General features: G+C 57.2%; 1 protein-coding gene across 1 annotated transcript; it reads right to left on the reverse strand.

The window, feature by feature from the left end:
* Positions 1 to 1,687: 1,687 nt before the first annotated feature.
* LEMD2 (LEM domain nuclear envelope protein 2) lies at positions 1,688 to 19,474 on the reverse strand. Its single transcript, XM_023624736.2, has 9 exons — positions 18,694 to 19,474; positions 16,979 to 17,019; positions 13,754 to 13,829; positions 10,555 to 10,631; positions 9,567 to 9,646; positions 7,784 to 7,929; positions 6,650 to 6,751; positions 6,470 to 6,572; positions 1,688 to 3,208 (listed from the first exon to the last, which is right to left on the reverse strand). Exons 1-9 carry the CDS (start codon positions 19,427 to 19,429, stop codon positions 3,058 to 3,060), a joined length of 1,512 nt encoding a protein of 503 aa, XP_023480504.2. The 5' UTR covers positions 19,430 to 19,474; the 3' UTR covers positions 1,688 to 3,057.
* Between the last annotated feature and the right edge of the window lie 219 nt (positions 19,475 to 19,693).

Consider the following 19,693-nt stretch of genomic DNA (forward strand, 5'->3'; position numbering starts at 1 on the left):
CCACTCCCCTGGCCCTTTGCTTTGGGGGGGCGACAGGATAATGGATTTGAGTCCACACATCTGCCTTACCAGAGGGATTTTTTTTGAGGTTCAAAGTCAACGGTGTATTAATTAAGGGGGAACAGCTGCTAGCACAGTGCTTACGATAAGTCAGTGACAAATGGCTGTGTTTACCTTTTTCCTGAGCAGATAGTCAAGAAGGTGGCCTGGAGCTCCTGGGTGGACTTCCACAGCCGAGATTCATGGGGTACAGCCTCTCCCTCCCTCACCCCCCAAAGCATCTTTATCGGTGCCCACTGAGCCCGAGAGGGCTGTTTGTCACCGAGGAAAGACAGGTCTGAGCGCCTGGAAGGGACCGAGTGGAGAGACAGAAACTTCCCAGCAGAGCTCCTCCCCCCCCTCCCGAGGATGCCCTCGGAAGCCCTCCCCAGGCACGTCCCCCCACCCCGCGCTGTCCCCTGTGAAATACGAGCTGCTTAAAAGGGAGGCTGGGCCCCTCCAAGGCGAGGGAGGCTGCAGAGCGGGATCTGAGACGTCTGCAGCCCTGAGGCCGCACCCCGGGCCTTTGTGCGGGCACAGCGTGCGCCATAAAGGAAGGGGCCTGGCTGGCGGGGGGGCCTTTTGTTGGTTCGTTTATTTTGATCTGGCTCCTGCTCTCCAAACAGCTTCAGAGAAATAGAGCCCCGCATTAGCTCCCTTCTCAGCTTCAGACCAAACAGGCAGAGGGGACTCTTCCACTGAGAAACAGAAAAGGGAAAGATGGGCTCATTTTTTTCTGGGTTGTTTCTGGGTCCTTTGACTCAATTTACCCACCAAGTTTCCAGCTTTGGGAGGATAGCAGGCCAGTGCTCACGCGCCAGTCACCACCCACAGATGGGACCGGTGTGGACAGTGGCAGCAGGGCGGTGGGAGCGGCCAGTGGCTCAGAGGCTGCCTTCTTCCAGGGCCAACCCAGGCCTTGGGGTCCCTGCAAAAGGAAGGCCCGGCTGGATCTTGGCGCCAACCCCAAATACCTCCAGCTCTCCCCACATGCCTGCTGGGCCCCAGGGTAGATAGAGGTGGTGCTGGTGAACTGAGGACCCAGAAGTGCACTTGGCAAACCGCTGCCCTGCAAAGCCCTGCCTGCCCCTGCAGGTGGGGGACCCCCGTGTGTCCCCGAGGCTATACTGGTGTTCTTCAGTGTGGGGGCCCAGAGGAGACAGGTCTGCCACCGACATCAGTCTCCTGCCTCCTTAGGGGACACTATCAGCTACCGAGGAGCTGGACCAAGCTCACTCTGCCCTTCCTTCCTCCCCCTCCCAGGGCTGGTGCTGGGCACCCCAGGGGAGCCTCTGGGGCCTTAATGCAAGGCAGAAATGGGGCAGAAAGAAAGAGGTTCTGTCGCCCCCCACTGGAACCAGGCCAGCATCACCCTGCAGTGTAGGGTCGGCACTGCGTGTTACAGACGCGGAAGCTGAGGCTCTGAGAGGGTACGCAGTCTGCCTCAGGACCCCGCCGCTAAGAGGCTGCGGCCCAGAGGCAGGAAGGCGGGTGTGCGGAGAAGGCCCCGCCGGAGCCCCTGCTCAGCCGCCCTGCCTTCTGTTCAGCTGACCCCTCCCAGAGCCAGTGCTTAATAACTCCGCACACCGCCGTTCCTCATACATCGCTTTGGGGGGAAAAGGAAAGAACCACGGCTGAGAAACACATCCATTTTTAATAAACAGTTTATTTCTCCAACAGTCTCAGCCACGATGCCGAAGCCTGTTGCAGTTTCTTCTTCTTCCGGCTGGAGCCTGATTATGAGACCGTTTCCTTGCCACGGGGCTGGCGCTGATTCCAGCCCCGCCGATCATCCAGGCATCAGAGGAAATGAGAGAGTATTGCTCAAAAGAGGGAGACCGGAGCTTTATTAAGGAAACCAAAAACACCAATAAGACAGAAAGGGGTGGCAAACGCCTTCGGCGCAGCTGTGGCGTCTCCTCCGCTCACCCTCGGGCCTGCAGAGAACACGCGGGAATGGGGCTCTGCTGGAGAGGCGCCTGCACTTAACTAAGAAGGCCCCCAGCCGGGGCGCTTCCGGAGACCGCCTCCGACACCGGGCCACGCGCGGGCGGGGGCCCCGAGGCAGCGCTGCGGCGGCGCGGGCGCGCTCCCGGCGGCCAGCAGAGGGCAGAGGGCCTCCGCGCTCCCCGCGACGCTGCGCTGGAAGTTCTGGTTGGACTGCCCGGGCGGGGAGGCTGCCGCCGCCGTAAACACGGTGCCCTCCCCGCGCCACAAGAGCGGGACACCCGAGCTCCTGGAATCGGCGCCTCGGCCTGACGCAGGGCTGCGGCCGCAGGGCTGGCCTGGACCGGCCGCTGCCGTGCGAAGCACCACTGCAGAGGCGCGCCCCGGGCTGCCTCGGACGGGCCGCAGGGACGCTGGCAGCCCCGGCCCTCTCTGCTCTCGGGCCCTGTGCCCCTCCAGGGTCCTCCCACAGGCCACACAGCAGCTCACCGCTCCTGACCGCAGGGCCCGGCGTTTCTGGATAGTTCTACAGTACTTGTTCTAAGTTCTAGCACCTTCCCCCTTCAGGATAGAAGAGGCCCAATCCAGCTGGAGGACGGGCTTTCTGCCCTCACCCTCGAGCTCCCAGGTAACACCCCCTGAAGGCACATGGACCAAGCTGCTCCCCCAGCCCGCCGTCCCGACCCACCTCCCACAGGTGCGACGCCCACCGCACCGCCGAGCCTCAGCCGCGGGGGCAGCTGCAGCCCACCCTGCGGCACGCGTGCTCTGCGGGCACTCAGCCACTGCTCTTTCACCTCTTCCAGTCATGAAAAGCAAACCCTTCTCCCTTTTCTGCCCGCAAAACGGGCAGAGAGGGTCGGACCAAGCGGAGGACACGCGAGCCCGCCGGCCCCGGCCTCTCCCCTCCGCCCTTCACCGAAGCCCGCCCTTCGAACGGCGCCCCGTCCGAGGAGTCCAGAGCCGCTGCGGCCCCGGCGGGCGGGCGGGCGGCGTCGAGGCAGCGGAATTCCGCCCGGCGGGCGCGCCCTCTCAGGCCCGCCCGGGCTGGCTGGGAGGAGGCCGCGCCGGTTAGCGCTCCGAGTCGGAGAAGGAAGAGGGCTTAGTCCATCTCCACACCAGCATGTCCTCTCCCGCCACGCGGTGGGACTCCGTCTGGATGCGGGATTCGTTGGAGGCCAGGAACTCCACGGCCCGGTCCCAGACCCGCTTCATGCGCCTCCTGCAATGAGAGAGGCCAGGCTCAGCCGGCGATCCGTCCCCGGCCGCCCTGCCCTCCCGAGAGTTCAGCGGGTCTGCAGGCCCAGCGCACAAAGGGACCGAGCTCCGAGAGGCCGCGCAGACTTGGCTGCGGGAGAAACCGGCAGGTACTAACGGGACCCCTGCAGAGGAGAGAAATTTCTTGGGCCACAGAGAAATAATTCCTCAACCTTGTCTGCTCCAAAAGCACTCAACTAAAGGGAGCTGAAAGGGGCTGGAGGGGTTTGGGGCATCCCCAGGTGTCCAAAGGGAGGGGACCATGCTGTGCCCACTCTTGTTGGGGCCTGTTACTGCGGCAGACCGGGCCAGGCCGCCCCACCGCTGGGCTGGATGCATTTTAATGCCTCATGTGGGCTAATTAAAGAGTGGCCACTGGGCTGCTGAGAACTCCACGGCACTTCAGGGGATGTGGATGAGCTAAGCATCCAACCAAGCATCCAATCGGGGAGGCCGAGACGGTGGAGCTGCTCTTGGACCCACAGCCACCTCCTGGCGGGCCAGCCTCAGGCCTTGGGCCAGTGTGCACACTCCCTGCTCTGCTGGGTCCCCTGGGCCTTGCACCCCCTTGGACAGCCCCTATTTCCTCGCCCCACCCTTTCAGACTAGACAGGAAGATTCCAGGGCAGTCGGGGAGGGTGGCTCTGGTGTTCTCCCTCTGATGAGCTCCTGCCTTTGGTCAGCACTGCAGACCACCCCCGTGACCCCCAAGGGGAGGGTGAAGGCGAGTGTGTGGGGGAGCAGCAAGGTTCACCCCGGGAGGACATGTGGAAGGAAGCTCCCGAGGGGGCCTGTAAGGAGGCAAAGTGGGGTGTCGGGGTTTTCTTCCCCAGGGGTCAGGTCCTGTCACCAGCCAAACCCCACAGCTGGCAGCAGCCCCCACTTGGCTGGTCAGGCGAAGGTCCCACATGCCCTGGGGACTGAGCCCCTCACATGGGGTTCCGAGGGGAGGCAGCCAGCACTATGTGGGGGCCAGGGTGCCACCCCTGCCCCTCCTTCCCAGGCTGCCCGTTAACAGGTGACGACAAGCCTGCCGAGTGAGCTGCTCCCATCAGCCCCCTGCTTTCCTCACTCAGCAAGCTCCTGAGAGCTCCCTCAGCCTCTCAGGAGCAGGCCCGGGTCCAAGGGGCAGAGCCAAATGAACCCTCCCGGGGCCCATGGGGGCTGGGGTCTCCTCACGCGTCGAGAGCTTGGCTGCACTGGCGGGGGGCTTGGGAGATGATCAAGGGGCTGAGGGCTAATGGGGCATGAGCCTCTGGGGCTCACAGACGGGGGCTCGGACCTGCAGGGTGGCCGCCTGCTGCAGACAGGGGCTGAGGCCCTCTGGCTCAGGCCCGAGACAGGCTATAACGCCACTTCCTTCTCTGACTCAAGGGAGCACATGTGGTGCATGTAATTCAAGCCCAAGTGGTGACGGCTGCCCTTTGATGGGGGCTCACGGGCCAGGCACTGACCTAGGGAGTGGGGGCCATCTCCCCCACACTCCTGCTCCCCTTTTCCTCAGGACCTGCCGCTACCTAACAGCACACATTTTCCTCACCTATCTTGTCACCCCCCTCCTTCCCTGGAAGCAGTGCTCCCGCAGGGCAGGGATCTTTGCTTCTTCCACTCCCCACTGTCCCCCGGAGCCGGTGTACAGGGCATGTATTGAGTGAATGAATCACGGCAGCCTCTCGTCCCCACCTCCCTCCGCAAGGCATGGGGTTCCCTCTGTTTTATGGAGGAGGAAACTGTGGCTCATAGAGGTCGTTACCTGGATCACATGGCGACTCCAGGCAGGGCCAGGAATCAGGTGCGAGTCTGAATACACCAAGTGGCCTCCCCTGGGGACTGGAGGGCCATGTGGCTGCCTCACACTGGGGACCGGCAGCAAGCACAAGCCACACACCACAGTCAGTCTGCTCTCTCTAAGCTTCCTGCCTACCACCTTCCAGGGGGTACAGTGGGTATGAACATTAAGCATCTTCACATTTAAAAGGGGCCCTTAAACGTTCTATTCTTCCAGTTCCTCTTGTGTTGCACAGAAAGGGGTGACCTCGACTGCAGAGCCTGGCAATGAGAGCACAGGAATGCCACCAGCCTTGGGCCTCTGAGCAAGTTCCTTATCCTCCTGTGCCTCAGTTTCCTCATCTGTAAAATGGGGTACCCCCTGTTCTCACCTCCTAGGGCCATGGTGAGGAGCGAGTGCGTCTGTACTGTAGAGGGCTCCTAGCCAGCACACAGCAAGTGTGAGTGCTTAGCGTCATCGGCGAGATGACGGCGTCCAGCCGGAGACTGCAGCAGAATCTGCAGTGGAGGGCCCGCAAGCTGAGCTGGACCGGGGGGCCTTGCTGGCTGCCTCCTGGCTCTACCTCACCCCTGGTTTTGTCAGGGATCCATCTAGCATCTGCAGCCCGTGTGGAAGGTGGTGCTGGAATTGTGCGTGACAATGGCCTGCCACCCCTTCCCATGCAGCTGTGCGCCCAGGAAGCCGACGCCATTTGCTGCTGTGAAACTGATTTCACCTACATGTACGTGTGTGTGTCCACATGTGTGTGAGAACTGGACCATGATATTTTAGGTAACATAGGTTTCCGACTGTGGGTCATGGTTCAAATGTTTGAGAAACAATCTCCTCCTTCTTGCCAGTGGCTGATTCGAGAATAGATAAGTAACCAGTTCTGGCCAGCAGAGCCTCAAGCAGTGTGTCCCTGAAATGTCTTCTTTTGCTCATGAGAGCAACAGGAAGTCCACCTCTGCCCTGCTGGCTGTGACAAGGCAGACATTGCTCCAGCTGCTGGCCACCACCTTGTGACTACAGGGAACTCTAGCCACCTAACAACACCCATGGAGGGCAGGACCACGAGAATCACAGAAAAATGAAACCAGAGACCTGACTTGCTGTGCTTGGAGCCCACAGGACTCCCGACTTCTTCTCATGGGAACTCGTCAGGTCCTTCCCTGCCTGAGCCCCTGGGGGAGGGGGTCTGGTACTCGCTGCCCAAAGCACCCTCTTGAGGATGAACACTAACAGCGCTGCGCCTGTACAGAGGAGGGGGGCCACACTTCCACACCCCCTGGTCTGTGCATTCCGCCAGGAAGAGCAGATCGCTGGAGGAGCCAGGAGGTGTGGAGGATGTCCCGACCCGTGATGCTGGGGTTGAGCTGGCCCCCAGCCCCCGTGACGGATGCGAGGCTCTGGGTCTCCTTCAGCGGGGCACTCAGCGGAGTCAGACCCAGGACTTACCGGCTCTGTGGAGGGATCAGGGTGTCACGCACGTGCAGGATGCCCACGTACGGGTAGCGCTCCATGTCCTGCTCCCAGTCCACGTAATGGTCCTGGACCACGTCTGCAAGATGGAGGGCACTGTTTAGGGTGAGGACCTCCTGGCGGGGGCCAGCAGCCCTTTCACCCGGGACCACGCACCTATAATCTTCTTCACCATCTCATACATGGCCTGCTCCTCCTCTTCCAACTTCCGCCACCGGTATTTCAGGAGGATAAGGAGCCCCCACAAAAAAGCCAAGCCTGTGAGGGAAGAAAGCACGGTTAATCCCTTGCGTCGCCTTCAGCCGATCAGGCGCTCACTGGCTTTCACTGAGGTGAGTTGCTGTGCTGGAGGCTGTAGGTGAGCTGCCAACGTGTTCTGAGTACCTACTATGTGGCGGGTCCCGGGCTGGGGTGCAGGAAACAAAGGACACGGGCACGCGGAGGGAGGACAGACTATTAAGTGATCATCTTCCTCCCGCGGCTGTCACCACAGAGCATCCCCAGCTGCCCAGATCTCGGCTCCTCCCAGCCTCACTGCAGGGCTTTCATCTCGTCCCTCGTGAACCAGAACACGGCGTTCATACATATATACATGCCGGAGCCCTTTGTATTCCGAGATGCTGCTGCCGATAATGATGTCTGCGCCTGATGGCGTGGGTGAGGGACTGTGTGCACGCCCAGATGGCCTGTGATTTGTAACTCGGCTATCTCTGCAGAGCCAGCGGTGTCTGTGACTCGGCCTCTCGCCTTCACAGACACCCCAGCTCTCTTCTCAAAGGCAGCCCCTGCTGTTGGGAGACAAGACCTGTGCTCTCGTCCTCAGCTCAGCCCTGGGCCCTTCCTGCTTTCCTCAGGTATCTGTGGCTTCCCAGGGGATGTTTACATTGTTCAAGGAGTAGAATCAGGCCAAGCTCCTGCTGTGCTCCCCACTTGGCACAGCCTGCACTCTGGGTCCCGGGAGGGACGGTGCTCGGCTCCAGCCCAGGCGGCCTCCCTCTGAGGGACGCTGACAGTCCCTGCCCTGAGTCAAGGACACTTTCTAGTTATCCTCACGCTCCCACCTCCCATCTCCAAAGGTAAAGACGACCCAGGGCAGAGGCTGACTTGTTCATCTCCTCTGTTTTAGTAGACAGACCTCAGGCGCACCGGACAGGAATGAACTCTCCGGGCCTGGCTTTCTCTAACCCATCACTCGTGTCTAGGAGCGCAGCTGAGCGGGGCTCCCAGGAGGGGCTCAGTGCGAGCAGCCCCGGTGAGGGGAAGGGGTGAGCAGGGTGGCCGAGGACTTACACCAGAAGAAGATGAGCACGTTGGTGACGGCGGTGAGCAGGGCGCGGCTCAGGCGGCAGCCAACACCCATGCGGGGGCGGGCGGACTCCAGGCAGACCACCTTGTCTACCGTTGTCACCAACTCTGACGGGTCTTCCCCTTTCAACCTGAGACAGGACACAGGATTGTAAACATGTTCAAAAGCTCCGAGGAGCCGCCGTATATGCTCCACTTCAAGCAGAAGGAGAAGGAAGGAGGGGCCTCGAGCCCTCTCCTTACTTATAAAATAGACTTGGTATCCTGATAGCACTCTGCCCAGAAATTTCCCACGTTGGCTACTTAGAAAGAATAAAGCTTTAAAGACGGCAGCAGGCTTGAACCCCTACCGCTAAAGTGACGTCCCCCTCTGTCGGGTCTTTGACAGCCCCTCTCAGCGTGTGGAAGATTAAACTGTAAATTGGATTCCCACCTCCCAGCACAGAGAAATGGAAATGTTTACTGAATCGCTGGCTTCGCGCTGCATGGCAAGAACTGAAAAGGCAGAGTCTGGGAGGGTGTGCTTGTCCTCGGCGACGAGGACGCACATAAGCTGTTTAAGTGTAGACATCATGGGGCGCCGCGAGGCTCAGGGGAATGAAAATGGCCAGGCTCCCCGTGCAGACCCTAGCCACAGCGCCTCCACCCTGCCCGGGGTGAGGACGTGTCAGGACCCGCAGGGACGCCGACACCTGCTCCTTCTTCCAGCTAGGTGACAGCATCATGCTCTGGCCCGCACACCGGAAAGGCTGGTACCTGAAGTGTCCTGATTTCTCACGACCCCCTTTTAACACTGATCATCTGAGCTGGGCTCAGCCCCCTCCAGGCTGCCTTCCCCAGTGTGAAAAGGCGGCTGTCATCACTCTTCTGCGTCAGCAGCCTTGGCGAGCGAGTGCTGCCGAGGAGAAAATCCGCACTCTCCTCCGCCTTTTCCAACACAAGGGAAAATCGCTCAGCCACTCAGGGAAGCTTTCTTTTTTTTCAGCCAACGAATTTTAATCATGCCATGCATCCAGTTATCAAGCTCTAGGCTGAGCGCCCAGGGGCCCCTGCTGGATGCACTGATGATGGAATTAGTAATTTGGGTGGATTAGGGAGGCAGAGAACAAAACCCCAGAGTGTTCTAATATCAGGAGCCGTAACCTGACCAGAGACCTGACAAAGCCTGGGAGGTGGGAGCGGGTGCCGAGGCGAGTGCTTTTGCAGCAGGGGGACTTCTCAGGCTTGTCCCCCACTGGCTGGCGCATCCCCCACCCCCTGAGCAGCCAGGTGGGGCCTTTCAGCAGGGTGAAAGGGCTCGCTATCTCTGCCAACAGTGCTCCCCAGAGAGAAAGGAGGTGGACTGCCCGGTCAGAATAAAATCCAGTCTTTCCTTTTGCAATCTCCATACTGTGTGAAACCAACATACAGAATCATTTCGTCTACAAATGAAACCTCGCACCCAAGGAAAAGAAGTGCAGAAAAATGCCTTCTCCAGCCAACTGTGCGGGGCCAGTGAACTAAAAGGGCACAGACTGAGTTACTTGACACAAGGCTAGCATGCTGACATCTGGATTCTGTGTCTCATCTTGAAACTGCTCCTTCTATCGCATTCCTAAGGCTGCCCAGCTTCAAGCCTAGCCCACAGCAACTCAGCTGGAAGACCCGCCCTCTAACTTCAGACCCGCGACACCTCTGTTGGAGCACAAGAGTCAGCTGAAGGGTCAGGACAGTGGCCGCAGGTGCCCACAGCTGTGCCGCCACCTCGTGATGGCCAGCCCACACTCACCAGATGCCCACGTCCTTGTTACTGCTCAGTATCCAGGTCAGTGCGGCTTCAAACTTGGTGGAAGAGCTGCCAGTCACATTCTGTGGGAGGGGGCGGGAGAGGATTAGTTCTGCGTCTGGGCGAAGCTGTGGAGCAACATTACTCTGCTGCTGGATTAAGGAAGCCCTTGCCGTGTCCTATGCATGCCTCAAAGCCCTGTTCCGCTGAATGCCCAGCAAACTGGCAGGAAGGAAATCTGGGGCTGACGAGAGCCAAGGAAGAGGCTGTAACGGGAGGAAGCGATGTGGAAGCACACACAGGAAAACAATGCAGGTCTGAGACAGCCAAAAGGATATAATTTTCTCAAGGACTAAAGCATCAGGCAGGAGAGCTGGCAGCTCATCTTGGGTAAAATGAAAAAAAGTGTGGGGGTTGGGGGCCTGGTGGCCAGTCCCAGCTATGCAGCCTTGAGCAAGTCCCTGCCCCTCTCTGGGCCTCAGTTTCCTCGTCTGTGAAATGAAAATTGGCCTAGGCACCCCTAAGGTTTCCGCCAGCTCCACAGATCCATAATCCTATCATCCTGAGGCCACACGGAAAATCAAATGCACCTGAGCAATCTACACGGTCACCGTAAGGGGAGAGGACAGACAGGGTAAATGTGTGTCCTTAAAGCTGCTGAGAAGGGGAGAAAAGTGAACCAAAGGAGGAGTAAGTGACAGGGCCACTCAAAGAAAGGGGACCTGCCGCGGCCACACCAGCTGCTCAAAGAGCAGGAGGTCGGTGGTGAGCTGCCCGTCCACACAGCAGTCCTGGCTCACGCTCAAGCTCACCTTGGGCCCAGTCACCGACTGCTGCCTTAACTCAAGGGAGCCTAACTCTCAACTAAGTTAAAAAAAAAAAAAAAGAAAGAAAAAATGCCAAACAGCAAACTCAGAAACACTGCCGGGCTTGAACGATCAATACAAAAGCCCCAGGACCTCCGGGAGTGGAGACGACGCAGCCTACTTACTGCTACATGTTCCTGCGCCTCCATTACAGGGATGCATTTGCTTTTTAGCTTCTCTGGATTTCCACATTCAAAATTACCTAGGAGGAGAAAACACACATTCACACACAGAGAAGAGGTGAAAAAAAATGACTCTGAAATGGACTAAAAAATGCAGCAGAATCAAGCCATCAGCGCTGATGGGGAGCATGCAGCCCGGCAGCTCCAGCTTCTGTGGGGCATCTTCACTCTGCGGTAGGATCAAAAGCCACTTAGCTTGGATCGATTCCAGATCATTAAAACCTGACCTGCAAAGCAGTGCGGCAATTTGCATTAAATGACTAAAAAGCTGCCCAATACTGAGGTCTGTTTGCAATTGATCCCTAAAAGGATCAGACAGATAGCTCTGGAAGGTACTGGAATGGCACTATAAATAAACACAGCCTGGGAAAAAAGAACGGCAGGGAGGCCACAGGCACCGCAGGGATTTCGACTTGTGACACAGGCAGGTGACCTGGAATGCCAGGCCCACTGTTTTGAGGGGTCCTTGGGAGACATGTCCAGAATGCCCCAAAGAGGAAGGGGGTGTCTGGGTGCTGGGCAGCAGGGCCTCGGTGTGGTGCTCCAGGGGGCAGCTCCCTTCCGAGCACCCTGGGCAGCTGGCTCCCACCAAAGGTGGAGGTGGGAGCATCCCCCTCAGTCCTGACAGCCTTCCAGGCCCAGCCCACAGACCACCTCCTCTGAAGAACCCCTAGCCCATGGGGGTCTCCTGTTTGGCCAAATCGCTCTGGACTTGGCAGTCTGCCACAGCCCCTGGCTCGCTGTCGCCCACTCTGCATCACCTAGCACACAGGCCTTCCCGTGGGTCCACTAGGCTCCTTGAAAGCAGGGACAGCACGGGGCTGTGCACGTACAAGATCCTGGGCCGTCACACATGGCCTGACCGCTCTTGACCCGGCACAGCGTGGGGCTTCAGATAGCCAGTCTGTGTTTGTCTGTGTGCTGGGGAGGAAGTGGCTGACGGTAATGTTAAAAAACCTTGAGAATGAACTGAAGCCCGTCTCCCACCCCCAACACGGCCAGATCCTCAAGACCAACTTCAAGGTTGATCTTGGTCCTCTTGGTCCACTGAGACCAAGTTTCTCCCGTCCTCCTGCCCCCACCCAGACTGCCCTGCCGGGGCCACGGCCACCTGACTGGTTTCCCTCCTCTCCCCGTCTCCTCCATGTTTGGTCAACAAAGCTCTAACATGATTCTGCTGCAGGGACACTAGCCCACTCGAGCTGCTGCCGCGTTAGCCTTCCTGGCGCCCGGCTCTCCGCACTCACTCCCCTGCTCAAGCGCCTCCTGGCCCTCTCTGTGCCTGCGGGATCAAGCCTGGGGGCCTGGCCCAACCGACATTTCCCAACTCATTTCCCAACTCCCTTCCCTCCGCTTCTCCTTCCCCTGAAGCCAACTGCTTCCATCTCTGACCCTGTACTTTCCTGCTCTTTGGCCCCACCTTGCCCCACATAGACACAATCAATCCTGCTGGGGCTTGAGGGCCTGGCACACATGCCACCTCCCTCTTGTCGCTTTCCTGACGGCTCCAGCTAAAAAGCACCGTGCCTCCTGGAACTTCCGGCCTCTCGATTCTCAGTTCATCGCATCTTATATCACCCAGTGTCAGGGAGGCAGGTGGCCTGTCTCTTCTACTGGACCACAAGCAGCCTGCAGTAGGAGCCTGGGCTGAGTCATCTCATGTCCTACGAAGGCCAAGGCCGGCACAGTGCCCTGCCCGTAGCTGATCTCCTCAGGAGGTGTAGGGAGGGAGCATGGCCTAGCAGAAAGCCGGCAACCCCCTGCATCCTGTCTCAGTGAGATGCACCCTCAGGGCTGCCCCTGCCGGTCTAGTCAGAGGACAGGGCTCCCTGACAGCATAAGCCAGGACCACATGGAGGGTGGGTGGAAGACAAATGTTAACTAGGACCCACAGCTTAAGAGCAAAGCTTCTCAGCTTTATCCCCTGGGGGTCTCATTAAAATGCAGATTCTGATTCAAAGGTTTGGGATGGAACCTGAGATTCTGCATTTCCAATAAGCTCCCAAGTGATGCTGAGGTTGCTGGTTCTCGGACCACAAGAGTCACTAAGGTTTGGAACACCCTTAGGCCAGAATTCATATTCCAAGCACTGGGCCCGAAAGAAGTGCTCATGATGACCACGACTCTGTGGGCCCCAGTTCCTACTGTCCCTCTGAGGAGCTCACAGACACCTCCTGACCATCCCCAGTCTCCCACCAGTCAGGAGGGAGGAGGTGGCAGAGCCGAGGCCCACAAGACTGGCCTTGAGGACTGGGGCCCAGTACAAGTCCACCCAACCGTGACTTCCCAGTGACAACCTCAGACAGGGGTCGGCCCCGCAGATGCCTTCTGACATCCCCTAAGACTGAACAGCTCCGTCTGGTTCCCCTGTCAAGTGTATTTAACGTGAGGCACAAGCCCTGGACCTTCATCTGTGTTGTCAGCAAGTGATTTTGAGAGCTGCCGAGACGCCAGGTGTGGGAGAGGACACAGTACTGCAGGGGACACCTCTGGCCTCAAGGAACGCATTTACCAAATAAAACAGTAGGGGAGCCTTCTGGATGGAGGAGTTTTCAGGGCCTGTTTCACGAGGGTGCTGAGAATGCCTCATCTACAGCAGAGCACTTGGTTTTCATTTTGTAAAGAAAAGAAAGACCTAGCCACAACTAGAATGACCTGCAACTAAGATATACAACTATGTATGGCGGGTTGGGGAGATAAAGCAGGAAAAAAAAAAAAAAAAGATTGGCAATAGTTGTTAGTTCAGGTGCCAATCTTTAAAAAAAAAAAAGAAAAGAAAGACCCAAGATTACTTGGTTAGATGAGGAGACTGAGGCCCTGAGAATATCTGGGGCCTGGCCCCTTCCAATGCAACACAGACCCCTCAAAGCATCAGGTAGGGGGCATGCAGAGAAGGGAGCAAATCTGTGGAAGGCCTGTGCATGTGCCAGGACCCCTGGGACCCTTAAAGGGGATGTGAGAACCGAATGTGTTCGTGTCTGAGTGGGGAAGGGGGGGAAAGGGAGACTCGGTTTCTGAGTATGTCTTTGGGGAGATGACCACAGAGTGTCTCAGTGGGCTGCCGGCCAGCCTTGCCCTAACTCATTAGGACAGTGGCCCACAACCTGCTCCCAAGGAATCTTGGCCTCACGGACCTACTCACCGGCTTGGACGGCCAGGAAGTTGTACAGCTCATGCAGCAGCTCCAGCAGGGCGGCCTTCTGCTTGGCCTGACAGAACTGAAAGGGCACAGGACAAGCGGTCAGCAAGGAGGGGGTGGGAGGGGATCTGTCTGTTTGGTTTACCTCCTCAGACACACTGCCAGTACTAAGCAGCAAGGAACACCTCAGGCTTTTAGAAGATAAAAGCAAATTCTGCAAGTAGTGGGCCCAGGGACAGGGTTAACTGACTGAAAGGAACACTGCGAAAGCTGAGGCCGGGCCGCAGGAGACGCAGTAACCAAACGTCTGCCATCCTGGCGGCTCTCCGGCCTCCGCCCCACGGCTCCTGCTGGAATAAAGGACACTGAGTGGGGCGTGGAGCAGAGGTGATGTGGCTATGGGGGAAACGCAGGAGCCTGGCTTCCTCGAAGGGAAAAGCACCTGCTGTGCAACTGCCATCCTGTCTCCCCCAGGGTCACTCCCGTCCATTTCTGGAGAGTCCAGCGTCTACAGTCTGCCTGTGGATAGTCTGCCTTGTGGATTATCTGTTGCAAATGTTTAATCTGAGACTGGATTCCCCTAGAAATGGAAAATTTCTAGAACTATTGAAACTGTAGGGGGAAAAAGTCATCTGTATGAGAAAACAGGAACAGGAATATATGCATACCTAGTCCTCCAGCACCTGTGACAGAACTCATGCCACTTTGCTAGACTTACTGGATTTAGAACATTAAAAAACAAGGCTGCTCTCCATTGAGAGCGGACGATGGGCCAGGTGCTGTGGGAGTGGCTGATACTGGAGCACGCACTGAATCCTCGCTGCAATCCTTACTGTACCCCAACTTCTCAGATGAGGAGCCTGAGGGTTAGAGACTTCGGGCCACCAAGATCCCACAGCTCGTAAGTGGTGGAGTGCTGCTGGGGACTCCAGGCCCACGTCCCACACTCGGGCCTCCTGTGGGCTGTCATTGGGCCGAGGGCCCGGGTTCTGGACCTGCCTCTGCAGCTACAGAAGGAACCAAAGTCCTTCTCAGGCTCATTAGCTGCCCTCATCTGCCTCGGTTTCCAACAGTCTCGGAGGCCCCTTATGGTGCCTAAAGACCCTAAAGCCTTTGCAAGGTACCAAATGAGGTAACCAAGATTTATACACATGACCACAAACGTTCAGAAACAACTCACATGCCGACTAGTAGAGTTCTGCACCCAAACTACTTTTTAAAGAGTATTTAAGAGTATGGGAAATAGTGATAATAAGCGTTAAATGTAATGGAATACACACGAGATCCCAGTGCTGTAAACAAACATCCACAGAGAGGTAAGATGGGAAGGAAAGGCCCCCAAAACGTAATGGGGATTATCTCTAGGTGGCAGAATCATGGGTGATTTTTCTTTGGCACGTTTTTCAAATTTTCTACACTAAACATCTATTACTGTCACAACTAGAAAAAAAAGCAGTAACAATTAACACTGTTCCAAATTAAGCAAAGCAGGGCTGATACCACGTAAAGGAAACTGGAGGACAGAAGGTACCAGACAACGAGACGGCCTGATTAAGACAACACACCCACCCCCAGCTGTCCCCACGTTTTCAGCAGCACAAAGGCAGAAGGACAAGCACCAAGTGTTGCAGTCGGCTGAGGAGGCAAGGAACACGTGTATCTGAACTCAGACACCCGTCGGGTCTGGGTGAGCCGGAGCCACACGAGGAGCTGGACTTCCAGCAAGAACCTCACCAGAGCCAAGAAAAGCGCCTCCCGACCTGCCTGTTCCCGCATCCACCCTCCGTGGAGGCAAGGGCGCCTGTGAAGTCCCAGCTCCACAGAGCCTGCGATGGTAGGGCCAGACCCTGCCTTCCAGTGCGCTGAGGTTACAGGCACCCAGGATGCCCAGCGAGCACAGCTCCAGTGGGACCTGGGCTCACTCAGGTGGGGCGTGGGCCTGTCTAGCTTGGAGGAGGGCCAGGGAGCAAATCTGTCATTCAGTTGTGGGCCTGACACATTTAGACATGGGAAGAACCAAGACAAAGACCCCAGGGAACCCATTTCTAATTAAAAGACAAACAAAACTAACATCAGCAGAGGAGTCTAACAGAAAAGTTGTTTTCTCCTGTTTTTATTTTCAGTCTTCCAAATTCTAGTTTCCCCTCTGGCCACTGCCTCCGTTTCTGGGCCACTGCCTCTAAGCATCAGCTGTGGTTTTTATGATGGAAGGCAGAGTCAACTTATTATGAATCTGTTTCTACAAAACAATCGGGAAGAAAAGAGATTTGGTAGATGAATGCAATAAATGAATGTGATAAAACACCCCCAACTATGACACAGCAGAAGCCAGAGAGAAATAAAACCAGTTCTCTGCACCAGGATGTCCCTTCATGAACGTGGGTGCCAGTCAATGCAGGGGCATGGAGCTGACCATGTGTCACTTCTCTCCCAGCCCCCAGGCTGCCAGAGACGTGAACTGGGCTCTGGGAGGCCTGGCACTGCACACTTAATAATTAGACTACTAAGTCATGCCCTCTGGCAGCACAAGGCTTCTCCTGGTAGGATTTATGACCTGAAAATTTACTGCCTCCTCTCTTCCCCAGACTACCACCTGTACCAGCAAGCCAGCTCCTCGCTAATGCTGCCTTCATGACTCATAAATGAATGGGGCTGCTCGCCTTCCCCAAATATTATTTGTAGGGAACATTAAAGCTTCATAAAACAAATCTATAGACTAAGAGGGCTAATTCCACTTCAGATGTTTTTAAAACGCCATCCCCCCCCTGCCCCCCATGATGTTTCAAATCAGCATGGCATTTTCAGAGCCACAGATGTACTACTGGAGGGGAGAATGTGGAACCGAGAACCTGGCCTCCTCATGCTTAAAAACTGCCAGCCCTTCCTCCTGAAGCCGGGGAGCTTGAGAGGTCCTCCAACCACAACCTACCGCATCCCCCTAGATCGACTTAGGCAGAAATCAAAGTCTCCAACACTGTGATTGATGGCAGCGCTTCCGTAACGAGCCCAAGGTTGGATCTGGGGAGCTCAATTCCCTGTTTCAAGTACTCCTTCACTGCCACAATTGAGTCTGACACAAACATCACAGAACACGATGTGTTTCTGGTACATTACGGGAAGGACTCCTGAAAATGATGCTATTATGATCTTTTTCTGGGGAAGTTTACCTCCTGATGGAGGCTAACATCCTTGGGAGGAATGACAAAAGCTAGAGAAACTCCAACTCACCTCATCTGTTTTTTTCTCACAGTCCACTGGCAATAATTTCACTGAGACCAAGAAAAGAAACACAGAGGAAATTAAAAGTGTGGCATGAGGAAAAGAGTACAAAAGGGACTGGTCTCAAATTCAGGGCAGGTAAAATATTACCAACGTAAGGGTGGAGGTTAGAAAGATGTCATATAAATGAGGCAGTTTTAAAATGCAGGCAGTAAAATGTAAGGGTTTCCCCGTCCTGGATTAGGAATTAGGACAGCTAGGTCCTAAATCCCAGGTGAATATGATTAGCCAAGGGCTCTAGGGCAACTCACTTAACCACTCTGAACCTCTGTTTCCTCATCTGTGAAATGGGATCAATAAAGACTTCCCTGATTAACTCAGGGAGTTAGCCTCAAATAAGGCAACATGCATGATGGCTCTGTAAATTGTAAACAAGGGTATGTTAAACAGGGATTAATACCATCACGAGAGGGGAACTCCAGGTAAATCCCAGTATATACCCAAGAGCTGCTGTTTTAAAGCATCTTGGCAGTAAGTATGACAGGATACTGTTCCACGTCACCAGTGCAGTTACGGTACCAGGACACTCCTGGGGCTGCTTAATTTCTCTAGAGGTGGAGAAACTGCTCTCATAGTAAGGACGTTACTTGGTGTGTGCACGAGTCTGGGATCCCCATGCCCACAGACATGTTCATACACGTAAACATGCTTCTCCTGCACCAGCTAGTACATAATTTAACTTTTCCTTGCATTTTGGCTGTTCCTGCTAGGTATGGAAAGATGTGGCCTTGGCTCGAAGCTGGGAACAGCATGAATCACATTTATGCTTTGCAAAGAATGTTAAAAGTTGGTGAGCTACAGTGTCATTTTATACTTAAATTGATAAAGAGATGATCTCTGTGTTGTTTCCTGTTAGACCAGAGCCCAGAATTACCCGAGAGGCAAAGTTCCCTTTTCGGAAACTCACAAATCCTCAGCAACTCAGGAAACATGCTGTGTCCTGCAAAGCTCTGATTGGCATGTCTAATCACATAACCAAGTGTGGACAGAAGCAGGGCTGGCAACGTCCTTGACCCACAGGACCCTCTCCTGACAGCACTTCAGGAGGGTGCTGCCCGCAATGATAAACACCTCTGTTTATATCAGTTCAAACTCTTTAAAAGGTTCTTGCACACCTGTCTCATAAGCAGGGCTAGCACAACCTCCTTCTGACAAATGAGGGCCCTGTAGTCCAAAGAAGTGGAGCCCGTGGCCTTTCTGGTGCTGCAAAGCTGGGCCCCCAACCAGATCCCATCTGTGGGCAGTGAAACATGGGGTGCCTTCAAATGGGCACTAATATGTGAAGGAGCAAGATCAAAAGAAAAAATTAAAAGGAACGGGAGAGGACTGTTAGAGGGGGGAGTGGCTTTCTCTAGACGGGGAAAACCAGAGGTTGGGGTAAAAGTGAGTAGGAATGGACACTGCTTCCTGCACGTGGTTGAAAGCGAGGTTAGTAGGGCGGGCTAGGGCAGGAAATGAGAGCAGGAGAAAGTGAAGACAGAAATTATTGCAGGTGCAGGAATTCCGCCCTCTCCTCCCACAGCTGGAGGAAGGAAAGTCCCAGTCCGGAGGGAAGAGGCGGCTGCCCAGGCCCGGGAGCGTGCAGCAGGGCGCTGAGGACGGGTGGTCGTGGTGGCGGACACGCGCGCGCCCGGGGCCCTCCCCTGCGCCGGCCCGGGACGTACTGTTGTCCTCCGCCTCCTGCGGCGCCGAGGGCTTGCCCATCTTCACCCAGAGGATGCCCAGGAAGACGAGCAGCAGCCCCAGGCTGGCCCAGAACAGGAGCCGGGACAGGCAGCGCTCCAGCCGCCGCCCCGCCTCGGGCCGGGCCCGCGCCGCGCCCGCTGCGCCCGCTCGCGTCGCCCGCAGGCCCGGGCGCGGGTCGGGGCCGAGGAGGGCGGAGGGCGGCCGCGCCGGCGCCGGGGACGCGGCCCACCAGCGGCGGACTCCGGGGCCCAGGCCCGGCGCGGCCCTGTTGAGCGGCCGGGCGTCCTCGTCCTCCTCGGAGCTGCCCCGGACCGAGGCGCGGCGCCTGAGCGGCGCGGGGCGCGCGGGGTAGGCGAGGCCGCGGCTCCCGGACCAGGAGGCCGCGGAGGCCCCGAGGTCGCCGTAGACCCCAGAAGTCGCGTAGGCCGAGCCCGAGGCCGGCGGCGAGAGCCAGGGCTCCGCCCGCAGAGAAGCCGCGGCGGGCCGGGCGCGCAGCGGCGCCTCCTCGCGCAGCCGGGCCTCCTCCCGCAGCCGCTCCTCGCTCCGCGGCCGGGCCTCCTCCCGCAGCCGCTCCTCGCCGCGTAGCCGGGCCTCGCCCCGCAGGCGGCGCAGCTTGTTGCGGTAGACGTCCCGGGTGGTGTCGGTGATGGGTCCTGGCTGGAAGCCCAGGGCCTGCAGCTCCCGCCGCAGCTCCAGGTCCGACAGGCCGGCCATGGCCAGGACGCCGCCCCCGCCCGCCCCCGGCGCTCCCCGCACCCGGAACTGCTCCCGCCGGCAGCGGCGGCGGCGGCGGCGCGGGCGGGGCCCTGCGCCATGATGGGAAGGTCCGTCATGGCCGCCATGTTGAGGAGGTCTGCGTCTGCCTTGGCGGGCCGGCCATGATGAGGAGGTCAGACTCGGCCTCACGGCTGCCATATTGGGGAGGTCCGAAGGTTTGTGTCTCTTGTTTCTTTTTTCTTTCCCCTCCTTGCTCAGTCC

Source organism: Equus caballus, chromosome 20 (genome assembly GCF_041296265.1).
Source record: "Equus caballus isolate H_3958 breed thoroughbred chromosome 20, TB-T2T, whole genome shotgun sequence".
Taxonomy (NCBI): Eukaryota; Metazoa; Chordata; class Mammalia; order Perissodactyla; family Equidae; genus Equus; species Equus caballus.

Bases quoted from the DNA above. Each gene is read 5' to 3' on its own strand.
- LEMD2 (XM_023624736.2), bottom strand. From the start codon at position 19,429: ATGGCCGGCCTGTCGGACCTGGAGCTGCGGCGGGAGCTGCAGGCCCTG. The intron at 7,930-9,566 runs GTGAGTGTGGGC...GTCCTGTCTCAG, and splicing joins AACAAGGACGTGGGCATCTG to GTTGAAAGGGGAAGACCCGT. The intron at 6,752-7,783 runs GTAAGTCCTCGG...CTTCCCTCACAG, and splicing joins CGTGCTCATCTTCTTCTGGT to GCTTGGCTTTTTTGTGGGGG.